The sequence below is a fragment of the Magallana gigas genome, chromosome 4 (genome assembly GCF_963853765.1).
Source record: "Magallana gigas chromosome 4, xbMagGiga1.1, whole genome shotgun sequence".
Classification (NCBI taxonomy): Eukaryota; Metazoa; Mollusca; class Bivalvia; order Ostreida; family Ostreidae; genus Magallana; species Magallana gigas.
The window spans coordinates 27,299,668-27,313,859 of NC_088856.1; the positions used below are offsets into that span (position 1 = coordinate 27,299,668).

The window sequence follows — 14,192 nt, forward strand, 5'->3', positions numbered from 1 at the left end:
TTTACTTTAAAAAAGAGTTTAAATTGCCTTTCAGTATTTGACGTCACTTGACGTCGTGGAAATATGAAATGGTGCTCCGTAAATCCAATTCATGCAAAATAAAAATCGCTGCATCTTTTGAGAACAACTTTAAAATCATATGATTTTTTGCAGACTTATTTTCCAATGGTAGTCATTCAATAAAACATACGTCATCTAACAAAGTACATAGTAATTTTGCCATAAATCACTTTGTCCACAAACTTTTCTAACAACCCTCGTATATCCCATATATAAATAATTGTTTAGGATCTTGTTGAGAACTACGATGCTTAACATGTGATATGACAATAAAATCATTCTGTTAATAGAAAAGGGACTTGATTATAAACATAAGAATATCCAAGGGGAAATGGAGTTTTATTTTAACAGGATCTACATGTAATCTACTACATTGTCCAGATATTTTGTATTATGACTACATTACTAGCATAAGGCTGATTTTATCATGCCTATTCTTCCTCAGGTAAGCAATGTGGCCCATCGGCCTCTTGTTTTAATGATTTCATTAACTTATATCATATATCACTGACTGTTTTCATCAAAGCGTGTCGTTCTGGTTAACGTTAATCGAGAATGAAATAGAGGATGCAAATATTGACTTGATTTATTTTTTAAAAATGAATATAATGTACGTTTATTGGCTTCTTTGCGAAGGGGGGGTGCGTCTGTTTTTGTACATATTTTGTAGCCATTACTACCAAAAACTCGACTATATTATAAATGTTATCTATTAAAATTCGAATGTTTTTAATTATACTTAATGACATAAAGAACAAGGCATAATTAAAGCTTTTAGCCTTATAACAACAACTTTTGTGGATTTTTTCTGTCAGAGATTAAAAATTGTATCATTTGATTTACTATGCAGTGCCTTCAAAGAAGAAAAGGATTTTGTTAAAAATTGAGTTGCCTACCAACCCATAAAATATTCAACTTACAGCCCTTGATAGTGTTTCCTGTCTTTGTTGCAAATCCAACATAGATCTCCGGTCGATGTTGCATTGCATTGAGCGAGGACACTTAAGTTTCTAATCGGTTTGAATTTCAATTGCGATTCGGAACAAAGATTCGGATTGGTGCATTTTTATAGACCAGCCCATTTATCAAATAAAATGATGCTAATACATGGAAAGAAATGTCGGAGAAAGAAAAGTCGTACTTGCAAGTTTAAAATTACATACAGAGTTATTTGAGAACAAATGGGGCGATGTTTACATACATGTGTAAATAATGTTAGTGACCCCCCCCCCCCCCCCCCCCAAAAAAATACATTCTCTAAATGTAGGGATGGGCGCACACATGTATAGATTAAAGTCACAGACTGGTCTTCGCTCATCGAATAACATACGTTATTTAGCTTATTGTCAGAAATTCGTCATAAACTGTTTGGTGACAAATAATTTACATTACCGTTCATCATGTACCATTTGTGGAAAATCGTACGAGTTGAACAGGCTATTTTTCCTCACAAAAAGCTTGCTGCACAATGTAGTTCCACGGAAAAATTCGGATTGACACGCTATGAAATCCGCACGCACGCACGCACGCACACACACACACACACACACACACACACACACATATATATATATATATATATATATATATATATATATATATATATATATATATATATATATATATATATATATACTCGAATGTTAATATTTGATTTGAATATTAATATACGCGCACATTTGTACGTAATCATTTGTACAATGTGTTAAAATGTGGCGGAAAATGGGCCTATAGTTATTTAACTATTTTGAAAGAATCCGTAAATTTATCATTTTATTTTGGTATTTTTATTTTGGTGTATTTGGTAGTTAAATGAAATAACATTGTATAGGATTATATCAAGAGTGTTATTAAAATATTTCGACGGAAATGATACGAAAGATAGATAGCGAGAAAGAGGGACCCTAACCATCTAGTTCTATCGCGGTTCTCTGAACGATCGCAAATTTTACTGGAACGATCGCAAATTTTACTCATCCAACGGATCAATATTGGTGACGGGTAAATATTGGGACCACACTTTTGTTTGACCTGTCCAGCACTCTGTCCCTTTTTCTTGGCTGCGTCATACTTCTTCTGTGCAGCAACTTTCTCGTTTACCTCACCGGGATAAATAAGTCCGCCAATCTCCCTAAAATTTTGATAACATATTGCAATAACTATAACATCTTTTCTTTTAAATACAAATTTAGGTTACCATGATGCACATTACAATAAATAGACCTTCGTTAAATTTATGTAAGAAATTTGAAAGTTTTTCTATACAGTCATACGTATGTTGTAAAGCTAAATGTCATTAGATCAATTTTTATAATATTGTTTTAAACTTTAAAAAACACCAAAATTTAATCATAAACTTAAATGTAATAGGTTTCTTTGCTAATTACTAGTTTTATAACTCAATCGACCATGCAGAAATGCATCCAATGGTTATAATTGTTAAATTGGTAGTTTATCCTTAATTCTAGAGCAGTAATCTTTTAGAGGGGGTATAAATAAGTCCACTGCTTAAAATGTCTCATTACCAAAACCTGTTGCATTGGTCGACATACCACTCTCTTGAGATTTATTTTTAGACTTGTCAATATTGATATGTATTTGCCTAGGTCAAAATTTTACTTTTCAGATTATTTCTAATAGGTAACCAAAATGTCAGCTGTCAATATACATGCATAAGCGAGATACAGAGCTCTTAATTTAATTCTTTTATAAATGAACAAAGCGCACTCCAGGTCATGTTTTTGTTATTATTTTGGATGTTGACAAGAAAATCCCAAGTTTAAACCCAAAATAAATGCGACAAACGAGACAAAATGCGTTGAAAATAGATAAGCAGATAGAAAAATCAGTCTGAAAAAGAACTTTGACCGGTATATTTAACCAATATAAGCAAAAACGTGACACTAGCCTTTATTAACAAAACGAATAATTATGATCTTTGAATCCTGCTTATAACTGAACGATTGACACTCAAATGTTGGTAGCTTATTAGATATGTATTACTTAAGCAATGTAAACAATAAATATATTTTTTAAAAATACAATTTTAAATTTAAAATCGATAAAGATGTATACATATGCTATTAATAGTATATAAACTATATTCGTAAATACCGGTTTATATAAAGTCGATTAGGAAATATATATTATATAATATACTTGTATCAACAAATTGACGAACTTTTAATGTCGAGATTAATAACCAAAATTGCAAATAAAGCTCATATTTTGATTTAGATAATAATATTTAATAAATTTGCTAACGTCAATATCCCTTATGAGGAGAAAATCTAAGGCAAAAGTTGAATTTTGTCCTTTAGAAAGATTATACATACATTTAGCATTTTGGATTCAATGCATTATTAATAAAACTGTTCATCCTTAAAGAAGACATTGAACCAAAAAAACAAAAAAACAAATGATCAGTATAATATCTGACTCACATTTGGAAGTCTGATATGAAAGCTTCATTTGGAAGTGTGACGTCAAATCTGACTTCTTGTGACGTGATGGCAGGATTAGCAACTTCACTGGTGACCAACGTGGTGGCAAACCGAAACCGGATGTCAGACATCACATGAAGGTAACCAATCTGTGGCTTCTACAATCGAAATATACTGTAGAATCATCATTGTTCGTGCATGACCAATAACGTGGTTTTCGTTGGTAACCATTAGTAGCATATATTCTATATTTATCTACAAAATATTATCTACAAATGTTATTATGTCCTCATGAACGAGAACAATTTTGGCTATCCACGAAAATTGACCAACACGAATATAAATTATTACACAGTATTAATATTTTACATTGAAATGACGTTCCTTGATTGGATAAGTATTTCTGTGTTTAAAACACGATTATTTTATAACCACGATGACGAATCTGAAAAATATTTCAGAAATAAAACATTTAACGAGGCCGAGTACAGAACGAGTACGCACGCTTTCGCGCAGCGTTTAATTGTATTGTGACGTCATCTTTTTGCTTGGTTGACGCCATGGCGTGATAGTTTCAACTGCAGATATTCAGCGAAAATTGTTGAAAATATCTCGTTTGATGCGTAAAAATAATGTTATATTGTGGAATAAACATAAATGTCTCGAAGTATAAGCTATATTTGGGCTCGGGTCGGAAACGTGAAGAGGATTCAGCAAGCCTAGCCCTGTGTCAAGTTTTCTTAACCCGCCTAAATATAGCTTAATTCATATATTTCAAGACAGTAACCGTGTATTTTATATTAATGACCCTTAATATGTGATGTTATATATTTTTTTATTACTTAAATATGTCTGAATGTTTTAATAATACTATATAGATCATCTTTTCCGCCTTTGTCAAATAAAAAATAGCCATTATCTGACTAATCCGGGAAATTGGGCATACAAAAATCAACTTTGATAAGACCCCTGGAACAAACCAGGAGGTAAAAGGTTTTTTTTTTTTTTGACCATTTGATGCCTTTTAGCAATAACTTTAATATGTAGAACAGAAAAAGAAATCCCTAGGGCAGAAGTTTTGAAAAATGTAAAAAATATGCAAAATTGATACATTTCAAGCAAAATGCCATAGGGTCCTATGTTAAAGATTAACAAACTTTAAGATGACCCCCTAAACAAACGGTGTGGTAAATGTCTTATTTTTTAATCTTAAAATAATAATTATATCAGTAGAAATTCATGTAAAAATTTTCATCCAAAAAACTAGGGCAGAACAAATTAGACCCGGCCTCGTTAAATCAATGCATCAGGCGGGCAGTATATGTTTCTCTCACATGCAGTAAACCCCACAAGCTACCATAAAGGCAAGGTGGTTTTGCATCTATTTTGTGCAAGAACTTTTCTTTAAAAAAATAAATATTTTATGCATAAATGAGTGACGCTCCCGCCCCAATGATTTTGCCCCAAAAAAAAATGAATCAAATAAAAAAAAAATCAATAAATAATAATTATATCATAAATAAAGATCAATGTCAAATAATATTCTGGTGTTTATTTCTTTATAGGAGCGGCGATTATAACGACAATCTATTCTTCTGATTTCTAATCTACATAATGCATGGGGGATATTTGGAAATTTTTAGGGGAGAGAGGTGTAAAAAGAAAAAGGCCTCTTTGACCACTTACTTGTCTTAATTAAGTTTACAAGTATTTCTAAAAAGAAACCTCATGCACCTTTCTTTGAAGGACATTCGATCATTAATGATATTTTGATATAACTGGGATATTACAATGGGACATATCTGACATCTACAACTCGTGCATGTATCTGTGTTAAAAAGAAATCAATGTATATTATATTCGGCTTAACGAGACACGGGAAGTAACTCTAATTGTAACTATAAATTTACCGTCAGGCGACAAGCCTAGCCATGTTTAACAACAAACCTGTCTGATTAGGTAAATATATGATTTCTATCGTATTTCTGATTTCAATGTATTCATATCCTATATTTTTAACTTTGAAAAATAAATAAAGCGTGATGCTCTGTATATCCAAATCAAAATAAATGTGTATTATCTAAATTAAATTATATATGCATGTAGTTTCGTTTTAATGTTCTAAATTATAGCTTTAAAATTTTGTAACAGTATCGTAATTTATTTTGAAAAAAAACTATTATTTTTAAAACAGCTATGGATCCTCACTCTACTGCCCAGGATGTACACCGATGTGACCTGTGTGAGACCGCCATAGTTCACAGCTACTGTGACTTTTGCCATGTCAACCTCTGCAAGCCTTGTGTAGTTGATCACATCTCTGATGAATATGATAAACACAAAATTGTCCGATTTCAGGATCGAAGATCAACATTGATTTATCCAAAATGCATAACGCACCCACACAAAAACTTCAAATATCAATGTGAGAATTGTGACAACAGTTTTATTTGTTCTTCTTGTACTGCATCTGAACAGCACAGAGGGCATGTATTTGTAGACATTTTAGAAGTTTACAAGGCAAAAACAGAAGTTATTGAAAAGGATACAGAGAAGTTACAAAATCTTATTACTCCTAAATATGAAAAAATTGCACTCGACTTGGAAAATCAGCTTGCTAACCTCGATTCAGGATATGAGAAGCTTACAGTAGAAATTTCCAAAGAAGGAGCGAAATGGCACAAAAAAATCGACATTGTTATAAACAAGATGAAAATCGAGTTGAGCGAGATAAAAGTAAAACACAAAGATATTTTACAGAAACATTTGGATGAAATTAAACAGACGCAGTCTCTCATAGATAAAGCGTTACTGGCTATGAAGGAAACTAAGGAATCTACAGAAGTATCTCAAACCATTGAATACAGCTCTAAGATCAAAGAATTTAGCAAGATGCCACTTAAAATTACGGTAAGAATGCCAACGTTCATTCCAAAATCAATAGACCATGAGAAGCTGTATAGCTTGTTTGGACAAATTACCGCATTCTCTACTTCTACAGAAGAAAATGTCCAGTCACTTAACCAACCAAAAGCATTAGTCAAGGAAATGCTGAGGGAACCTGTTCTTGTTTCCACAGTGCAGACGGGGTATGATTTACCACGGAGTGTGACATGTGGAAGTGAAGACAAGATATGGTTGAGTGGATTTTCCAATGAAATCAAATGTTTCAACATTAATGGTTCACTGCATCAAACAAACACTACAACATTGGTAGAATGGCCTAGAGATATAGCTGTAGACGTTAATGGAGATCTTCTGTACTCTGCTGTTAGGTCAAAGACAGTCAATATACTAAAGAATGGACAGATAGAACAGTTAATCAGATTACAGGGATGGGTGCCTGCTGAGCTGTGTATCTCCTCTAGTGGGGATCTCCTAGTTACCATGTACAATGATGATTACACTCCATCCAAAGTTGTCCGTTACTCGGGATCTACAGAAAAACAAACAATTCAATTTGATGATAAAGGTAAACCTCTGTACTCAGGGAATGGTATCATTAAATACATCACAGAGAACAGAAACCATGACATCTGTGTATCTGACTGGGCGGCTGGTGCAGTAGTGGTGGTTAATGAGGACGGAAAGCTCAGATGGAGGTACGACGGTCATTTCTCAGTTACCAAGAACGAACCATTTAAACCCCATGGAATCACAACAGACAGCCAGAGTCGTATCCTGACAGCCGATAAAAACAACCATCGTATCCACATTCTGGATAAAAATGGAGAGTGTCTCCGTTACATTGATAACTGTGATCTGGAAGAGCCTTATGGTTTATGTGTGGACAATAATGACAATCTGTTTGTGTGTGAGTTTTACAAAGGCAATGTCAAGAAAATCAAATATTTACAATAGGCAGAAATGTTTGACAGTGTTTAAATTAACTTAACAATATCATATCATTGAGACCTAAAGACCGGGCCTTTAGTGAAAATTAATCTTATATATGACATATAAAGTGTTTTAGATTTTAAACAAAATCATTGCATTGTGAAAATATTAAATGTTAAATGCTGATTTACGATCAAGCAATGAAACGATATCTTCTTGAACATTTTGCTTTCTTTAAGTTGTGATATACAAGGAAACCTGATGTACAGCAATGTTAAATGGAAGATTCCTTTTGTACTTTATTCGCATTCAAAGATCATTTTTTAAAAGGGGTCTAATCATTTTTTTTTAAATTCTATATTTTTTTAAATAATAATATTTACAATGCCCAATGTAATATTAATGGTCAGCAAAAATAGTAGCACCAGTTTTTTCGCGCTTATTACTTGACAACTGACGGTGCAATTTTTGTTGACAACGAAAATGATTAGTTAAGCATTGTAAACGTTAACATTTAAAAAGTAAAAATAAAAACATCCTTGCCATTCCCCTTTAAAATCTAAGGTGTAATATTAGATATCTTTGGTCGAAGAGTTCACTGGTATACTATGAAATCATCATTGTTGTTTGGGGACCAATGTTCGTGGCTTTCGTGGGTAACTCTTGCCCAATGACTTACATCGCCAATGCAATACATATATAAAATCATTAATTTAATACAATCGGCTTTATATACTGATGAAATTACCTTCCCACAAAACACGAAAAGTTTGACTATCCACGAACATTAACTCCCACGAATAAAAATGATTCCACAGTTGCGTATTAAGGATAGTTGTAATGCTTAAAAAAGTCTTCGCATTAAAAGTAAATTCAAAGAGAAGATTTATTACGATGTTATTTATGAGATAGTCTTATTTGCCATGTACTATGGAAAGGTATCTGTTGAAGCCAAACATTTTGAATGTGCAATTGCAAATATCATAAAGTCTGTTTTGTTGATAGTTGACTGAATTGAAAATCCATTTACACTTCATTACAATATATAGGGAAATATTGGCCACCGTATTGTTTTCGCCCCTTTTGCCTTCGCTGGCAACTGGGCGAATTCCAATTTATCAACATTTTTCTCTTTCAACACAAACGTGTCTGAGCGAATACAATACAAAGCGAAACTATTTGCAAGTGTAAAAGGCGAAAATTACATGAAATGAAAATAACCCTATATACAGTAATAGACAGACAACATTGCTGTGTGAGTTTTAGTGTGTCATATCACCATTGATAGAAATTATTATTTAGATTATATTCTCAGAGATATTAACTCTTAAAGTAAACATAATTATTCTTCTGAAAATCAGATCCTCTTACAGTAGTTTGGAATAATTCTTTCATAGAAAGTCATCAAATTTTGAAAGAAATTCATGTCGTTTAAAAAAACCCAAATCTATGAGAAATATTTTTCTGCTAGGTTTAGATATATCACTTGCATGATTGGTGAATATATAATACCCTGAAGCGGAGATACTTTTATAAACCTTAGGTTTTGACAGGTTCATGGTATATGTTTGAGGGTGAAAATAAGTATCAGTTGAGTTAAACAATTAAATTTTTGTATGTATTTGTTTCGTGTGTATACCACGAGTTTGTAAATTTTTTGAAATATAAAATTAATGTATATCATTTTTAATATATTGTTCTTTGGTTTATTTGATGTGAATAGTCAGTAGCTTGAATTTTGACCTTCGAATTTTGTGTTTTCTTTCTTAAATAACCTTTTCTTTTAATGAATTAACTTGGTTGTAGTCTAATTTATTTTAACTCCTTTCAAAATAAAAACAGCAGTGACACTTATTGTTTAATGGAGACATGTAACGATAAGTCCAGTGTACCTGGATGGTTAATGTGTTAATCTGACACATAAAATTAAATAAAACAACAAACAAACAAACAATAAGGCCAATACGCGTCATATCTTTGATATTTATGGTATACATTTGGTATTTACGTTGTACATTTTTTCTATCAGCACCTTCGGCAAATAGATACAGACAAAAAAGTCAGAAGAGTCAAAGTTCTGCACTGTTCTAGTAAACATGATTTTGAATGGATCATAATTCATGATAGTATTTGCGAAATGCTTGCAAAGGGTTCTCTATGTAGATGAACGATAAAATGTCCATAGATTTAAGTAAGTAATTGATAAAGAAATGACGATATACATATATCACAGTGCCCTTGAACATTTCATGAACATTGCGGAGGAATACTGTGAAACATAGAAGACGACAGTTGCAGAATAGGAAATAATTTTGTAGCAATTTACACAAAGTCAGAAAAAAATTAAGAATTCCTTAAATTTTTCCGTCCAAAAAGTCACATCTGACATTGTAACACATGACCTAGTTTGCAATACACTTTAAACAGTGATGTTGTAGCGTCTATGTCTTAAAATTACGCATCTAAAAAGGCATCAGTATGGTTTTAAGATATTGACGCTTTCTTACGTATTTAGTTCAGACTTCAAGGTTGGGGTTCAGAATAAAGAGGCTTTCATTTTTAGGGCGCTGTTATAATGATACATATCCTACTTCAAAGTCAGTGTAACATATACTAATCTTACACTTGATCTACTTAAACTTGTGTCAGAAGGCGCTTAATGAGCATCATTCATGGATTTGTTGCAATGTAAGTACAAACATTCGAAGAAAAAATTGTAAAGCAAATTCTTCTTATGTACTTAACGATATGTCATAAAAGATTGCAAGTTGAAGAAATTACGAGAATATAACACATAAAGTTCCAAACGTTTGCAAATAAATAACTGAAATTCCTCTGCTCTGATTGTGGAGTTTTAAAGTTTGTAAACAAATGCAAGGGGAAAAAACCTCGCAGAACTACGGAGGCCTATCTAGCTCTACAAATATTGCTGTCCACTTTTCCCTTTCAGTTCAGTTCAGTTAAATATGGGAAATTATTACTTAGGTCGAGATATACTCAGTCAAGTATATAGCAAGTGTTAATTACAATTTGATTTGTCATACAAACAATGAGTTTATTCGGAATAATAAGCTAACAAGTCCTTTTAATATGCTAATAAGTCAGACTAAAGGCATTACATGATGTGTGCACAACAAATATAACAGCATAGTATTACGTACGACATGATAAGTGAAAAAACCGGGACCATTCTTAGTCATAACTACAAGATCTTTACACAAGTTTACAAGATATTTTACAACATAACTCGTTGTTTTAAATATTGAAAATTTAATTCAATTGGCAGAGGAAAGCTTTCGTACATCTTCACTGTAAGATATATTACATTTTCACGGATTGTTATACGTTGATTTATTTAATAATTCAACGGAAAATTTTCATTTACTTTACAATACAGTAAAATAGAAGTCGTGTTTATTCTTTACAGTCAAATACAATCCCCTATCAATTGCTTGTAGTATATTACATAGCCTACATTTAATTACAACTGACAATATTTAAGTCGTCTTTAAATCTGGTTATATTTAAGATGTAATATATGTCCATACCTGTAACGTCTGGCCAGTACATTGATAGAATGCAGCAAAACAAAGGTAAAGTATCACTATGTTTGACATATTCGTTGTATCATGGAATTCGAAGATATGACTATTGTGTTGTGTACGCAAGTCTTACTGCAAAACAATACCAATAACTCTTGCATTCATCTGTTTTTCAGCCTGAGAGTTTATTATCAAATATACGCATTTTTATCTTCTTACTTTACTCATATGAATATTTACCCCAAAATAAGATCTTTATCAGAATACACAAAAAATATTAAGTCTTTCTTTTTAATAATGTAATTTTCATGGTGTACTTATTTCTTATATCATTTGTGTTGAAAATGATCGCGTTTAATGGATAACTTACAGTTCATTTCATGAAAATCACTTTTCCATATTTGACATTGGAAAAACGATTTCACAATTAAGAAAGTTGAAAATGACATTTTTTTAAAATAAAAAAACACCACTTAAATAATACTTTAATAAAAATAATTAATATATATAAATACACTTTCTTTAATATGCATGTCTTGTTATACTTCAAAAGATGGCTTGTCAAAACACTTAAACTGTCATTTAATGGTCACAGCAATATTCTTTACAAGAACTAAATGAGTGAATAATAATTGAAAAAGAACTATTTATCACAAAAATCTATTATAGATATATTTATCGTTGATAAGATAAATAAAAATTAATATAATTTCTCCCATATCCAGTGTTTTTTAACATAAAATTTTATCATAATTAGGTCACATACCATTACCATACCATACCACCGCTGACCAGGAATTGTACTCATCCCTATATTAAGAAAGATATTTTCTCCACATAATCCCTAAATATTTTACCTTTTAACAATCCTTAGACTCGGGTACACTTATATGCTTGTGACATATATTGCCTTTTGATATTTCATTATATTTTTTTGCAATAAAACGATGTTCACACCTATGTTACATCTGTCATATTTCCATGTCACGTGTAGATGAAACTGTCTTACAGCCCACCGATGTGAGTAATTTGCATTGTTAATTCCCCAGTCCATTGACATCAATTGTTTTGTAACTAACTCAACACTTAACGTACGGTTTTGAACTAATTCTTTTGTTTTAAACTAAACAATTTTTAAACATTTTGATCAAGATGCCATTTCTTTTCTTGCCTCTAATTTTAAACACCCTTTCAGCCCCGTAGGGTAAAACGATGTGGTTTTGTTTTGTTTTCAAGATAAATTGGCGACTCTTTATTCTAACGTGAACTAAACATACTTCACTTTCGAAGTTTGGGTAAGGTGAAAACATTCGAGACAAGTAAATTGGTGTGTCTGTAGGTTTACGGTTCGTCAACCAAAACTACCATAAAACTAAAGTTTTGCAGCTACACATTTTTTAAAACAAAATATTTGCTATCTATCAAACTGAAAAGAAGGTATAATTCTAGAGTTTACAAATAAATCTGACACTGGAATAAGTAAAACTTGTAACTATTTCATTGTTAAAAGTTTTATTTGCATTTTAAAGAAAAGGTCACAGAATATTCTTAATATTAACATTCTTAATGTCTAGACGTTTAATGTCACATATCGTTCACATAAATACGATTATCAGAGTCCGTCGGTAGAATCAATTTTTGGCTAATAGCTACCATTTCAACACAAAGATTGGTGATTCCTTGAAATTGAAAGTGTTATATTTAAAGTTGTTTACATGATACTATCTAATCAGTTATTATACATACATGTAGCTTTAAATTAAATGCAATTAATACCCGCAATTATCTCGAACACGTGGTGGCTGCAAGAATGGACATCAAGCAGTTCCATACATAATTTATTTTGATATTGACATTTTAAAACCAAAGGTCGTTGAAGCTGCATTATAAAATGTAGAATTTCAAAATCAGTAATCGCTAAAGCACAGAAAGATTTGATAAACTGGGCCTTTACCTCCAGATGAAATATTTCTCTTCAAAACAGAATCACTGTTAATAAGTTAAAGAAGCAAACTTGTCTTTGGCATTTTTCTGCGTACATCTATCATAGATAGACAATCTTCATTAGGTTCACAAGAAAATCTTGTAATCTATCTTGAAGTAAAAAAGAAATTTCCCTCGGTGTTATACATTTGATTTCATTTGTACTCACCATATAACGTTGTATTTTTACGGAATCTTGTCTGTTTTCATTTTTGTAGGGCAAGCTGCATCAAGTTCAAGGCAAATGAAAGGGTTTCTCTCATTGCTCTCCAACTCTACAGCACTGTAGAGCACTGTTTGTCTGCAGCTCTGAGTGTGTTTTAGCATGACACATAAAAAAGGTTACATAAAATAACATTTACTATCAGTAATTTCAATTTTGTTGTAAATGAATGCAAGCATGCCAAATATGATGTTCTAGCGTATAAAAGATTGGTACAAGCACATTTCCATTGCGTTACATCTGAAAGTACAAATATGATTGCAATTTGAGGAAGGTGATACACCACGAAATTACGAGTGAAAGACCTTGTGCTGTTGTTATCCTATAGGATCAAGTGTGTCTGTGGTTAGTTGGCAAGAATAAGTATTCTAAGCAACGGTATAATTTAAGTTGTATTTAGAATATGAAACACACGTAAAATATCACCCAGGAGTTTGATTTTTAGTAATATAAAAAAATACATTTTATAAACGGATTTTTAAGCAAAACGTACAAAACAATATTTCGTTGAATCTGCAAAACTTATTTTTAAAAAAAGATTCCCACAGATCTAGAACATTTAAGTTTTACGGTGTAGTAAATCGAAATGAAAACTTTTGTGGGATGCATAGCAAATGTAAACCCTTTCAAAATAGCTTTTGCTTTTTTTATTCTTAAATGACACAAAGTACAGTAAGATGATATTGTACAATGATCTTTTCAATAATGTGATTTTATGAAAGCCCACAATATACATGTGCATCTAAACATTTTGGAACATCCCCGTGCCTGCAAATTCTGACTCTAAAATAAAGTTATTTTTTCTATTATTACTTTAAAGCAAATTATTATATCCCTATATTGGTTTCTGTGTCAGTCATTTGATTCGAATTACTTGTAATGTAAATGTAAATTCAAATGTAATTCAAAATGTTATTTGACATGAACAAACATATATGTATTTGCAGTTGATGGATGCAGAATGTTTATTATCCACTGGCATTCATTATGTTCAAAAATTGCTCAGATAAAAAAAAAACCCCAGAAAGTTGAACACAGTTTTTGCAATTATTCACAAATACATAAATGAAACATAATAATGATAATGGGCCTTAAATGAAAACC

The 14,192-nt window shown here is 31.6% G+C and overlaps 2 protein-coding genes across 4 annotated transcripts in view; one reads left to right on the plus strand and one right to left on the minus strand.

Annotated features, from left to right (window-relative positions):
• The window catches only part of LOC105347243 (inter-alpha-trypsin inhibitor heavy chain H3), an 84,335-nt gene extending 73,308 nt beyond the window's left edge, over positions 1–11,027 (minus strand). The window contains exons 1-3 of one of the 3 annotated variants that reach the window (XM_066081845.1): positions 10,889–11,027; positions 3,504–3,661; positions 2,081–2,191 (exon numbers count right to left, since the gene is read on the minus strand). In XM_066081845.1, coding sequence (XP_065937917.1) covers positions 2,081–2,191; positions 3,504–3,661; positions 10,889–10,957 — 338 coding nt within the window. In that variant the 5' untranslated portion in view covers positions 10,958–11,027. The remainder of the gene's footprint in view (positions 1–2,080; positions 2,192–3,503; positions 3,662–10,888) is intronic. The other 2 variants (XM_066081844.1, XM_066081843.1) reach the window with 2 other exon arrangements.
• On the plus strand, positions 5,403–9,030 carry LOC136274605 (uncharacterized). Its single transcript, XM_066081847.1, has 2 exons — positions 5,403–5,462; positions 5,698–9,030. Exon 2 carries the CDS (start codon positions 5,700–5,702, stop codon positions 7,362–7,364), a length of 1,665 nt encoding a protein of 554 aa, XP_065937919.1. The 5' UTR covers positions 5,403–5,462; positions 5,698–5,699; the 3' UTR covers positions 7,365–9,030.
• Positions 11,028–14,192: the final 3,165 nt, after the last annotated feature.

What these genes read in the sequence shown, in the direction of transcription:
- LOC136274605 (XM_066081847.1), top strand. Translation starts at nt 5,700, where the DNA reads ATGGATCCTCACTCTACTGCCCAGGATGTACACCGATGTGACCTGTGT.